This window comes from Capra hircus, chromosome 1 (genome assembly GCF_001704415.2).
Source record: "Capra hircus breed San Clemente chromosome 1, ASM170441v1, whole genome shotgun sequence".
In the NCBI taxonomy this organism is placed as follows: Eukaryota; Metazoa; Chordata; class Mammalia; order Artiodactyla; family Bovidae; genus Capra; species Capra hircus.
In genome coordinates, this window is record NC_030808.1 from 52,786,048 (window position 1) to 52,800,643 (window position 14,596).

The 14,596-nt window shown below is 37.4% G+C and overlaps 1 protein-coding gene across 1 annotated transcript in view; it reads right to left on the reverse strand.

Annotated features, from left to right (window-relative positions):
* IFT57 (intraflagellar transport 57) overlaps positions 1-14,596 on the reverse strand; it is a 70,246-nt gene that overhangs the window by 19,636 nt on the left and 36,014 nt on the right. Inside the window, exon 6 of the mRNA XM_005674895.3 lies at positions 11,773-11,895. Coding sequence (XP_005674952.2) covers positions 11,773-11,895 — 123 coding nt within the window. The remainder of the gene's footprint in view (positions 1-11,772; positions 11,896-14,596) is intronic.

The following is a 14,596-nucleotide window of genomic DNA, read 5'->3' on the forward strand; positions in this document are numbered from 1 at the left end:
GTAGTATTTTCAAATGCGTAATTATGCCTAGTATACTTTCCTACAACCCCACCCATGATCCACAAACTACAAAGAAAAGAAAAAAAAAATACAGCTGACCTTGAGAATGCAACTTAAAGTCCACTAAATGACACCATTTTTTAAAAACAATACAAAAATCCAAAACAGTACTTTTTCGTGCAGTCTCCCTTAAAGAAAGTGTGCCTGTAAAAGTCCGTCAGTGAATATTTCCTCTCATTCTCTGAGACAACCTGCAGTTGAGTAATCACACCGGCTGCTCTAAAAATGTATGTGTGTCTAGTTAATTTAGGCAGTTTATTTTGATAGCATTCACCTCTTTTTGATTATAGCAGGTGTTTCAAGGATAAATTTGCTGAAAATTGTATTTTGTTTAAACAACAGCAGCGTGTACATTTATGGCCTTACTATATTAAAAAGCATTTATTGTCTGGCAGCAATAGACACAATTACAAACCTTTGTGACAGTAATTGGAGCTATTACTCCTGCACGGAGCCTCATGGAGATCAACTTACTGCCACCTGTATTTACATGTGCTACTGGTAACTGCAAAATCTGGTGCCTTATTTTTTAAAACTTTTGTGAATATTTTTCAACAAAAGGTCTACCAGAAAATCTGTAAGAATTACAACTGTAGTTTCTCCATTATTCAAATAACAGGCAGAATCCCATCTTCTGACTAATATGTACGTAAAATGTATTCCTGTATCACAGCCCACAGACTGTTCAAGATGGATTTAGAAAACGCAGAGGAATCAGAGATCAAACTACCAACATCCTGGATCATAGAAAAAGCAAGAGAATTCCAGAAAAACATCAATTTCTGCTTCATTCATTGATTACACTAAAAATTTGACTGTGTGGATCACAACAAATGGTGGGAAATTCTTAAAGAGATGGGAATACCAGGCCACCTGACCTGCCCCCTGAGAAATATGTATGCAGGTCAAGAAGCAACAGTCAGAACTGGACATGGGACAACAGACTGGTTCGAAATTGGGAGAGGAGTACGTCAAGGCTGTATACTGTAACCCTGCTTATTTAATGTATATGCAGAGTACATCATGTGAAATGCCGGGCTGGATGAAGCACAAGCTGGAATCACGATTTCCAGGAGAAATATCAATAACCTCAGATATGCAGATGACACCGTCCTTATGGCAGAAAGCAAAGAGGAACTGAGGAGCCTCTTGATGAAAGTGAAAGAGGGGAGTTAAAAAGTTGACTTAAAACTAAACATTCAAAAAACTAATATGATGGCATCCAGTACCATCACTTCAAGGCAAACAGATGGGGAAACAATGTAAACAGTGACAGACTTTACTTTCTTGGGCTCCAAAATCACTGCAGATAGTGGCTGCCGCCATGAAATTAAAAGATGCTTACTCCTTGGAAGAAAAGCTATGACTAACCTAGACAGCATATTAAAAAGCAGAGACATTACATTGCTGACAAATGTCTGTATAGTTAAAGCTATGGTTTTTCTAGTAGTCATGTATGGATGTGAGAGTTGGACCATAGAGCTAAGCGCCAAAGAATTGATGCTTTTCAACTGTGGTGCAGGAGAAAACTCTTGAGAGTCCCTTGGACTGCAAGGAGATCAAACTGGTCAATCCTAAAGGAAATCAGCCTGGAATATTCATTGGAAGGACTGATGCTGAAGCTGAAACTCCAATACTTTGGCCACCTGATGCGAAGAACTGACTCCTTATGCTGGGAAAAGACCCTGATGCTGGGAAAGATTGAAGGCAGGAGAAGGGGCCGACAGAGGATGAGATGGTTGGATGGCATCACCAACTTGATGGACGTGAGCTTGAGCAAGCTCCAGGAGCTGTTGATAGATAGGGAAGCCTGGCATTATGCAGTCCAAGGGGTTGCAGAGTCAGACATGACTGAGTGACTGAACTGGACTGAGCAGAGCCCACAAAATATATAATATATTTTTGCTCATGTCTACAAGGATCCTTTCTGAATGTTGAGCTTTAAGCCAACTTTTTCACTCTCTTTCACTTTCACCAAGAGGCTCTTTAGTTCTTCACTTTCTGCCATAAGGGTGGTGTCATCTGCATATCTGAGGTTATTGAGATTTCTCCCAGCAATCTTGATTCCAGCTTGTGCTTCCTCCAGCCCAGCATTTCTCATGATGCACTCTGCATATAAGTTAAATAAGCAAGGTGACAATATACACCCCTGACGTACTCATTTTCCTATTTGGAACCAGTCTATTGTTCCATGTCCAGTTCTAATTGTTGCTTCCTGACCTGCATACAGGTTTCTCAAGAGACAGGTTAGGTGTTCTGGTATTCCCATCTCTTTCAGAATTTTCCAGTTTGTTGGGATCCACACAGTCAAAGGCTTTGGCATAGTCAATAAAGCAGAAATAGATGTTTTTCTGGAACTCTCCTGCTTTCTCAATGATCCACCGGATGTTAGCAATTTGATCTCTGGTTCCTCTGCCTTTTCTAAAACCGGCTTGAACATCTAGAAGTTCACGGTTCACATATTGCTGAAGCCTGGCTTGGAGAATTTTGAGCATTACTTTCCTAATGTGGGAGATGAGTGCAATTGTGCAGTAGTTTGAGCATTCTTTGGCATTGCCTTTCTTTGGGATTGGAATGAAAACTGACCTTTTCCAGTCCTGTGGCCACTCCTGTGTTTTCCAAATTTGCTGACATATTGAGTGCAGCACTTTCACAATGTCAACTTTCAGGATTTGAAATAGCTCAACTGGAATTCCATCACCTCCAGTACCTTTGTTCATATGATGCTTCCTAAGGCTCACTTGACTTCACATTCCACGATGTCTGGCTCTACATGAGTGTGAGTGATCATACCATTGTGATTATCTGGGTCATGAAGATCTTTTTAGTACAGTTCTTCTGTGTATTCTTGTCACCTCTTCTTCATATCTTCTGCTTCTGTTAGGTCCATTCCATTTCTGTACTTTATCAAGCCCATCTTTGCATGAAATGTTCCCTTGGTATCTCTAATTTTCTTGAAGAGATCTCTAGTCTTTCCCATTCTACTGTTTTCCTCTATTTCTTTGCATTGATCACTGGAGAAGGCTTTCCTATCTCTCCTTGCTATTCTTTGGAACTCTGTTTCCAAATGGGTATATCTTTCCTTTTTTCCTTTGTTTTTCGCTTCTCTTTTCACAGCTATTTGTAAGGCTCCTCAGACAGCCATTTTGCTTTTTTGCATTTTTTTTTTCCTCAGGGATGGTCTTGATCCCTGTCTCCTGTACAATGTCATGAACCTCTGTCCATAGTTCATCAGGCACTCTGTCCATCAGATCTAGTCCCTTAAATCTATTTCTCACTTCCACTGTATAGTCATAAGGGATTTGATTTAGGTCATACCTGAATGGTCTAGTGCTTTTCCCTACTTTCTTCAATTTAAGTCTGAATTTGGCAATGAGGAGTTCATGATCTGAGCCACAGTCAGTTCCCGGTCTTGTTTTTGCTGACTGTATAGAGCTTCTCTATCTGCAAAGAATATAATCAATCTGAGTTTGGTTTTGACCATCTGATGATGTCCATGTGTAGAGTCTTCTCTTGTGTTGTCAGAAGAGGGTGTTTGCTTTGACCAGTGTGTTCTCTTGGCAGAACTCTATTAGCCTTCGCCCTGCTTCATTCTGTACTCCAAGGCCAAATTTGCCTGTTACTCCAGGTGTTTCCTGACTTCCTACTTTTGCATTCCAGTCCCCTATAATGAAAAGCACATCTTTTTTGGGTGTTAGTTCTAGAAGGTCTTGTAGGTCTTCATAGAACCGTCCAACTTCAGTTTCTTCAGTGTTACTGGTCAGGGCATAGACTTGGATTACCGTGATACTGAAAAAGTTGGCTTAAAGCTCAACATTCAGAAAACGAAGATCGTGGCATCCGGTCTCATCACTACATGGGAAATAGATGGGGAAACAGTGGAAACAGTGTCAGACTTTATTTTTTTGGGCTCCAAAATCACTGCAGATGGCGATTCCAGCCATGAAATTAAAAGACGCTTACTCCTTGGAAGGAAAGTTATGACCAACCTAGACAGCATAGTAAAAAGCAGACATTACTTTGTCAACAAAGGTCCGTCTAGGCTATGGTTTTCCCAGTGGTCATGTATGGAAGTGAGAGTTGGACTATAAAGAAAGCTGAGCACTGAGGAATTGATGCTTTTAAACTGTGGTGCTGGAGAAGACTCTTGAGAGTCCCTTGGACTGCAGGAGATCCAACCAGTCCATTCTGAAGGAGGTCAGTCCTGGGTGTTCATTGGAAGGACTGATGGTGAACGTGATACTCCAATACTTGGCCACCTGATGAGAAGAGCTGACTAGTTTGAGAAGACCCTGATGCTGGGAAAGACTGAGGGCAGGAGGAGAAGGGGACGGCACAGAATGAGATGGTTGGATGGCATCACTGACTCAATGGATACGAGTTTGGGTGGACTCCAGGTATTGGTGATGGACAGGGAGTCCTGGTGTGCTGCAGTTCATGGGGTCGCAAAGAGTTGGACATGACTGAATGACTGAACTGAACTGAACAAGGATCCTATCAATATAGCCTATCCAGCAACCAGAGAACAAGTCTTAAGAAATGCTCTTTATTCCAGAACTGTAATAATTGATAAATCCAAATAGGTAAGAAATATCTAGAAAGCTAAATTTTACTAACACTCTTCAACACACTGATGGCAGAAGATCAAAGCAAGTTGATCTTCCACTGCTTTGGAATGGAAAAAATACCCTCTATTGCTTCCTGGTACAGATCTGTCTACAAGAGTAAAAAGAGAAAGCCTAGCATTGTACACTTCTGCAGGATTTGGCTTACAATATGAAGAGACTTAGAAATAATACAGCAATTCTGTGGTTTCTTCAGGTTCATTTAAATGGAATTCCACCTTCTGATTAATGAAGGCCTCTCTATTCCCTTTTAGGTTTTAGCTAGCACAGTGACTGAAGAGCCCAAGGGCTCAAGACTATTGTAATGATTACACCCTTAGCACAAATACTTCCCAAAAGGTTTCTTGTTGTGAATTACCCAAGGCAACACCCGTATGGTTTGTTTACATTAAAACAAAACCCAATTGCTTGGAGTTGAAATTTAAAGTTTAAGGTTCTTTTTACAAGTGCAACCTGACAAAGCTGAACTCTGAAGAACAAGTAAGGATGTAAAAAAGCAGTTCAGTGAATGAAAGGCTTGAAATAATCAGAAACACATGCTGCAGTACTACCTAAGCTTTAAGTAAAAAATCATCTCTTTATCTGAATTCCTTGTAATGAACCTGAAGATTTACATAATGACTAAAGACATTTTGGTGGAAAGAAGGGGTACCTAGCCAACTATCTTTTTTTTTTTTGCCAACTATCTTTTAAAGCAACAAAGCAAGAAACATTTAATTATAATTTGGAAAAAAGTCTATTTAAGTCATTAATCAAAATTCTAATTACAATATCCATAGGGCATTAAAGCACGATAGAACATTTGTTCACTGCATTAAATACCTAATATTAAATCATTTTAATATACAATCTTTTTAGGAATAAATACTGCATAATTGAAAAAAAAAAGAATCTGTGTAAGGTTTAGTTGAAAACTGATTTCACACTTGGTGCTCTTCCTTATTTGTGAAATAAATATTATTAATGATTACTTGGCTTCTATGTAAAAACCCTTGACTTGAAAAAATCATTCTCCTGATAAAGATTAATAAGATTGATCATTTTAAGAAGACATTTCCCTTCGATTCAATGACTAAAGTTGAGAAACTGAACATACAAATGGACACCAGATAGCTAGACCATTACTCAGAATAGAATTCTGACCCACAATCTGTGGCCACTACTTCAGGAAGCCAAGCCATGACCTGTGTAGCAAGTGACCAAAATGGTCAGCACTTAATAACTGTCGGCTTCTCCAATTTTTAGCCCCTGCTGCCACCCCATTTCTAATGTAGGACCAATCAGACAAAGCCAAATATCCACCCCTAACCGATCACGAGAGGCCCTGTTTCTAGTGAGCCTGCCTCTAAATTTCCAGTCACATCGGAACATTTGAAGCCTTTCCTTTTTTCTATTATAATTCTTTTAAGTATTCCTGCATGCCTTAAATTCTCTGCCAAATGCAAGTGGTGGTGGCTGATTCCTTGCTATAGCAAGCTCTGAATAAATAGACTTGCTCTCATTTCGGTGGGCTCTGTTTATTTTCATGAAGTCAAATAAAGGCTTGCTTTTCTATAGTAAAAAGAAAACTAAAAAAGAATAACTTTCCTTAAGAAATGGCATTTAAGTATTTCTTTAGCAATCAAAATTAATCAAAAATACACAAAGTGAAATCTATATGAATATGCACTCACATTTTCTATTTTCCCAGAAATAGAGGACATGTAGAATTCTTTGGCATCTCAGCTTCAATCATTTTATTATTTAACCCAACAACTGTCAACTGATTCACTATGGCAAAAACCATCACAATACTGTAATTATCCACCAATTAAAATAAATAAAAATTTTTAAAAGTTTAAAAATTATTATCATAGAAATTAAAATATTTTGATCAAGTAGGAAATATTATCCTTCAATAATCATCATAAAGTAACCTGGAGAAGAGCCCCTCACACAGTTAAAAACAGATAACAGCAGTTACAACCCATAGGCTTTTCCGACTGTACATTCTTGCACCAATAAGTAATTATGCAAGATTTCTAATTTCATTTTCTATTTAATCATCATTGGGTTTCTGTTCTCCAAGTTTTCTCTTTCAACTGGATTTTCTTATGCAACAACCACTTGTTCTCTAAAATGACTCACTAGCCAATCCACTTCCAGCTACTGGATTGTGTTCTCAGATCTTATGGTCCTTAGGCTTGCCCATATCCTAACGACTAGCTCTTGTGTGACACTGCCCTGTCATTTCTCCACCCAGATCTTAGACCTCCTGGTTTGATCCCAACCTGCTAAACTTGGCCAAGACATCTCACTACCTGTGCTTAGCTGGAGAATGACGGTAACCGTCTAGCACTACAGACAGTCATCTAAAGTTATGCTTTATAATTTTTAAGAATATGTGGAAATACGATGAAATGTTAGGTGAAAAAAAGAGGTATAATTTCAACACTATACACAAAAGCACACAGCAACATATATTAAGTGATTCTTCTGGCACCATTCTAAGTGCTTTAGATATGTTAATTCATTTAATACTTTTAATAACTTAAGGTAGGCTTTATAATGAGTTCCATTTTACAGACCAGGAAACTGAGGCATAGAGTGGTTAAGTAACCTACCCACAGGGTCCAACCACTAATAAGTGCTAGAGTCAAGACTATTATTCAAGCATCCTGGATTCAGAATTTGTGCTTTTAAACCAGTGTGCTATATAGTCATTAACTGAATAGGTCAGAACCCAGGTTGGAGGCTCAAATATCGTGTCTGTCACCTACTAGGCAGAGGTAAATAACTTCTCCCTGTTTCAGTTTCCTCATTTGTATTAAAAGGTACCTGCATATCATAGGGCAGTGGAAGGGATTAAATGAGTTAACGTATGTGAAGTGCTAAGAACAGCACGTGGCACAAAGCAAACACTGAACAAATATCATTTACTACTATTATTTTTATCATATTATACATACCTTTACTAGGGAAAAACTAGAAATATTACAAAAATAATATGTATATGAATCCAACTATACCCTACTAAAAAATATAAGGCTGACAGTAATCAATATTCCTTAAATGTTGGAAGCATTAGTGCAGAAATTTTGTAAACTCCTCCTGAACACTGATAAAGACACAAAGAGGGCTATGATAGAACACAGTAATATTACAAAACAATGCTGTAACATAAAAATAATCAATATTCATTAGGCAATAACTATCAGTCAGATACTGTTCTCAGTGCTTTACAACAACTCCACAAGGTGAGTAATATAATTAGTCCCTTTTTAGAGATAAGGAAAGGAGGAACAGAGAGGTACAGTAGCTTGCCCTGGATCACACAGCTAGTTAAGTGGTAGAAATATGAATTTCAGGTGCCCACGGAAGGTGTGTGAGATAGGCTCCATCTTCCCTGGGTCTTTATAACTACCACAGTTCTATTAAGTTTCTGAAACTTCGTTCAATAAAACAGGATTTGATGGTGGGACTAAATGTGTTCTCCCTAGCTTCTAATTCACAGTACACTGCTTGCCTCCTTTCCCCTTGAAATATTATTTCTGTGTTACTTATATAATTAAAAACAAAATTTTATTTTAAAAAGACTCAGAGATTAGGATAATTCTTGAGCAGTTACAGATTTAAATCTAGTCTGAGTATAATCACAGATGTTTGCTCTTGAAGTTTTACATTCCATCCAAGTAGGTGTGTAACAGTTGTGGGCACTTACTATTGGATCTAATAAAGAACAATGGTGGCTTAGTGGCTAAGTCATGTCCAACTCTTGTGACCCCATGGACTGTAGCCTGCCAGGCTCCTCTGTCCATGGGATACTCCAGACAAGAATACTGGAATGGGTTGCCATTTCCTCTTCCAGGGAATCTTCCTGACCCAGGAACTGAACCTGGGTCTCCTGCATTGCAGGCAGATCCTTTATTGACTGAGCTACCAGAGAAGCCCAATAAAGAACAACAACAACAACAACAACAAAAACACAGCAGAAAGGAAAGATTAGAGAAATAAAGAGGAAAAAAAGAACAAGATGTAGAGTTGCAAACTAATAGCTATAGATAATTTTATTAGGTGGCACCAACATCTACTCTAGCTTAAGTGTCCTCAGACTGTCCTTCTAAGGAACTGACACCCTAGCCTTACACACTTGGCCCTAAATGAAGCATTAACTAGGACTGAAAGACCCAGGATTTGGCTGAATTTATTGACACTCTTGGCAGAACTTCTGACTGTGTCTTCAGACATATTATTCCAAGTTGAGGTAGATCTGAGATGGATATACAGCTACTCTGGAAGTAATCACCAGGAGCATTCTCTGTATCTAGCTCTAAAAAGGGAAACAGCTCATACAGTCCATTCAAGCCAGCATATGACAAAATCTTTTATCTTCAGTTGTGGAATGTATTATTTGTAGTTTTGGCAACATATTTATTTTCCCAATTGTAATTTGTTTAAGCTAATATTAAAATTTATTTGCTTTCTTTGGGAACTGGCAATAGTTAACAAGTAGTGCCAGAAACAAGGATAAGCTAGCCTTGCAATAAAAACCTGATTACAAGATGACACATATACAAAATAAAATATTGGTGTATGACAGGATCTCATCAAGCATACAGACTATAATATGCAAAAAGAACAGAAAAGAAGATTTACTGTTTTTGCAGTTGGGAAGCATACAAGGAATAAACTGAACTTGTAAGATAAAAAAGCAAAACAAATGCTTGATCTGGTGCCAAATAAATACGCAGCTTTTTTACTTATACCACCAGGTCATTTCAAAGAAATTTATAATGGTTTTAAATAATGGAAACTCTGCATTACTTATCTCCTACATCTCTATGCTACTGAAAACTTAATCTAACAGTGATCAGTAAAACACATTGATCTGAAAGTAATTAATTTTTCACCACCCCCCGAAACATGAAGTTGAAATCTTTAAGAGGTCCTAAACAGCCTGCAGATGAGTGAAAGGTTATTGCTTTGTCCAAAAGTAAAGGGGAGGTTTTGGTTTAGTCAGGAGTTGAGGAAGAAGGAGATCTACCATGATGCTGGAGTCAACCTCTCCTGATGAAGGAGGATAATGAGTCCGTGAGAAACCACATATATTATCAGATTTCTTTACTTCTGAGACATGAAAAACATTTCTCTATTCATTAGCACCTTATTTTCTCAAATCAATGTATAATTTTATTTTCCTTAAGTGAGCTGAATAAAGAATTGACCTTAATTCTTTATTGTAGCTGCAATTCCCATTTGCTATAGCTGAAATATTTAGGGGAAAAAAAGGGTTTATGAACTAACTACTGGACACAAAGACCAAATTATCTAGAGAAGAATTCAGAAAAAGCAATCAAACATGATTTTACATCACTATCTTTTACCACAAAAATCTAAACTCAAAATGATATTCACATATTCTAAAAAATACCAACCCCCCTAAAAACTTTTTCGAGTACTGCCTGTAACACAGGGATTGTATAGCTAATTTGACACAGTATATCCTCATAAGGTCAAGGCTGGTAATGAATGGCATGAGACTCAGTTCAACCCTGAACTAGTTAATTCTTCCCCGATTTTGTAAGAATCCAGGATTTTGATTACTGCTATACTGGTTTATAAAACCGTACAGGTTAGCAGTTACATTTATATTCTCTCATTTTTTATTCAATTACTTCTATTATATAGTGATCAAGACCATTCGTGTGGTCCTATTATTATCCTGTCAAACATCCTATTGTGAGATGTTTGATTTCAAGAGTTTACTTACCTTGAAAGTAAACAAATTAAACTTGCTTCCTTATGGAACTAAAATGTGCTTGAGAGCTCCCAACTACACAGTTATTTTAACACGTTCTAACTACAGTCACAATAGTAGTGATCTTTAATTTTATGAACAGAATTTGTTCTGACAAAACTATAAAAATGAGAAATTACATTTTAAGAAAAAATTACATTTTTGCAAATTATGACTTTCAGCAGAGATCAAATCAGGAAAGAAATTCTTATTAATATATATTTATATATGAGATATATAAATAGGAATTTACCCCCGATGTATTCAAATAATAACTGTCCTCCATAATGACTGAGTAAACATATGGTAAGGAGAGTACAGGATTTGCCTATCTACTCTAGAGATAGCTTGTTCCACAGCCGTCCACAGTCTCGGAAGACCTCTGAGGTCCTTATTTTAAGACTGTCCTAGGAGTGGACTGGCCCTAGGCCAAGTCTTACCTTCTCCAGGATTCAACTCTACAAGCCCAAATCCAGACAATCTAGTATGAATTAGCTTCCCAAAAAATGAGAACAGCAGTCTTTGCAAGGCTTCTACTTTGGAGATAGACACACAACCACATTTGCAGAATGACAAGTTTCCCTGGAACCTTGTTCCATAATTCTGAAGCTTGTCTCAGGTTCCAAAGATGAAAATCCTTTCGTTCTTTTTTATTTTTTTTAACCTAGATGTCTCTCTAGCTCTTTTTAGAGATTACTATATAGTACTGTCTAGTATATAGTATTGTCTAAAGAATAGGATTGTCTAGTCACTTGTTAGCTTATTCTGAAGTTTTTACTCATAAATTGTAGGTAAAAAAGCAGAAACTTTATTAAATGGGCTGGTTCATTTGGCCTAATCTCCAAATATTTTTTGCATATGATTTCTTGATGATTTTCTTAATATTTAACTTTTAGTCACATGTACTGAATAGATTATGTAAGGTAACTTCCAGGATGTCGTTTTGCCATCCAGCAGAGATCTAAAACCACTTTTAACTCTACTCAATATAGAGTCATAGAATTCCAATTTCATTCACTATTCACCTAGACAAAATATGACTGCCAAGAAAATATATCAAAATATATCGAGAAAATACACCTTACTCCCAGGGAAATGTGATATATTCCAAATCAATTTAAAGATATATTCCTTGATTTGTGGACCATATAATGTTATATATTCATTCAACAACAGTTTACTAAATCTCTACTAAAATGAAACACTGGAAACTGAATCCCTTCTGAAATCATTTGTATAAGTGGGAGTACCCTTGATCCTAAATGGCCATATAAAAATCTATCTGACCAAAATGTGTTCTCTCTTCTATACCTTATTGTCAGTCCTGATCGTGACTTTCAGTTGTGGTAGTACACGTTCTACTTCCAGACTCCATTCCGCAGCATCTGTTGTAGATTCCAAAATATCTTCTTGTTTGGCAGACTCGTTCATATCCTAAGAAAGGAAAGATATCACAGGATTGAGAGTTTATAAAAAGAAATGGTAAAATTTTGAGGCATTTTAGCAGCACTGCACAATTTATATCAAGCACGGTAGTGTTAAAATTATAGCAGCAGCAGAAATTCTTTTCTGTCCTCCTATCCATGTTGAAAGAAGATAATGCACCAAGCTGGTAGAATAGCAAAATAAGTATTTAGAATTATAAAGAAGCAAATTTGTGATGTAACTATTGTTTTTTATAAAGAATAAGGCTTCTGAGATATCAGAGTGAACTCAATAGGAATACTGTCAAATGGACAAGCCATTTAGGCATGTTAGTAACAGCTAAGAAGATACAAACACTCACATGTTTGGTAAGAAAACACTGTCTTAGATTGATCTCACTGTACTGAAATACAAACCCCAAATCTGAGAAACCAAAAAGATAAAATTCCAGAAGCAAAGGGCACTTCATTTACAAATTTTGTATTTATAAGGTGATATTTTGGTTAGGTTAAACCATAATAAAGCTTAAAAATGTGATTTAATGCAGACCTATTTGAACTCAAATAGGGTTAACTTTCTGCATTTGATTTCTGCTGTTGAGTAATAAGATCAATTCATGCCTGTTTTCAAATCAGAAAAGGAAAACTTCCCCCCCCGCTCATTTTCCTAGCCCTATACACTTCAGCATTAAGTATGTATGGATCTGAAAACATACAGAACATAAAAATTAATGATTTAAATATAAAGCTTATAGTCAAAGCTATGGCTTTTCCAGTAATCATGTACAGATGTGAGAGTTGGACCATAACGAAGGCTGAGCACTGAAGAATTGATGCTTTCAAATTGTGGTGTTGGAGAAGACTCTTGAGAGCCCCCTGGACAGCAAGGAGATCAAATCAGTCAATGCAAAAGGAAACTAGTTCTGAATATTCATTGGAAGAACTGAAGTTGATGCTGCAACACTTTGGCCACCTGATATGTAGAGCCAACTCATTGGAAAACACCCTGATGCTGGGAAAGACTGAGGGCAGGAGGAGAAGGGGGGACAGAGGATGAGATAGTTGGGTGGCATCACTGACTCAATGGACACGAGTTAGAGCAAACTCCGGGAGATGGTGAACGATGGGGAAGCCTGGCATGCTGCAATTCATGGGGTCAGAAAAAATCAGACATGACTGAGCGACTGAACAACAACAAAACATAATATGTTAATTTTGGTAGTATTTTTCCTTTTATGCTCCCTTGAAAAATTATTTTTAAAGTAAAGAAAAATACTAATGTAGAAAAAAAGAAACTTGAGGGACATAAACAGCCAAATACAATGTATAGACCTTCTATGGATTCTAATTTAAATAATCTGTAAAAGGATGTTTTTGAGACAATCAGGGAAATTGGAATGTGGAAGAGTATTAGATGATATTAAGGAATTATTATTAATTTTATAGGTATGAAAATAGCATGGTGGATATGTTTTAAAAAAGACTTATAAACTAGAGATAAGTGCTGAAATATTTGGAGAGGGCAATGGCACCCCACTCCAGTACTCTTGCCTGGAAAATCCCATGGACGAAGGAGCCTGATGGGCTGCAGTCCATAGGGTCGCTAAGAGTCAGACACAACTGAGCGACTTCACTTTCACTTTCTGCTTTCATGCATTGGGGAAGGAAATGGCAACCCACTCCAGTGTTGTTGCCTGGAGAATCCCAGGGACGGGGGAGCCTGGTGGGCTGCCATCTATGGGGTCGCACAGAGTCAGACATGACTGAAGCGACTTAGCAGCAGCAGCAGCAGCAGCAGCAGCTGAAATATTTACAAGTGAATTGATGTAATATCTGAAATTTACTTTAAAACACTATGGGGCAAAGAAAAAAAGAGGCAGGGGCTTCAAAGGAAACACAATCAACCAAATGCTAACTGTTAAACTGGCTACTACTGCCTAAGGCTTCATTTTCTCATTCTAATTGTGTATATGTTTGATATTTCCCAAAATACAACATTTAAAATAAAAGACTATATAAACAACCTCATGGTGAAATTACACTCAATGTGAATTTATGTCACTAAAAGATATTTTTATCCAGTCTAACACCAAGTATAAGAATAACCTTATATCGGGATTTGATTTTATGGGGAGCTTGAGGTCTTTAGGGGCTCTGAACTCATTCCTGACTGAGTCTCTAGGGCACTGCTGCTAACACAAGAAAGCCTGTCTTCCTCTCCTACCTCCCAGTTCATATCAGCAAGTTTGAAACAGGCTCAGAGCCTTAAAAGGAGCATATACTGCTTTTTGTTCAGAAATTCTGGGGGCTATACAGTTCTAACCATGCAGTTAGAGGATGGGTAACTAATATATGCTTTTTCATTTCACAATATGTGGTCTGAATTTATTCAGTTACATTCTATTTTTAAAAAACCCAGAAGTATGAAAAAATACAAGGATTACATTAAGAAAAGTAAAATGTGGAAACTCATAAGTGCAAAACGTTCAAGATCCTATTTGAAACATTAAAGTGCTCATATTGCGCACCTAATATAATGCTATGTATCTGTATAAACTGAACCCAAGGTAACACATAGCATCAAAACTGGGAAGCAGTGGTGTATTCACCAGACATGTGTGAAGTTATATAAGGATGCATGTGATGGCATGAGAAGAGATACTGGATCTCCCAGGGGAAATGTAAAGCCACGGGGAATGTTCTCAGTCATG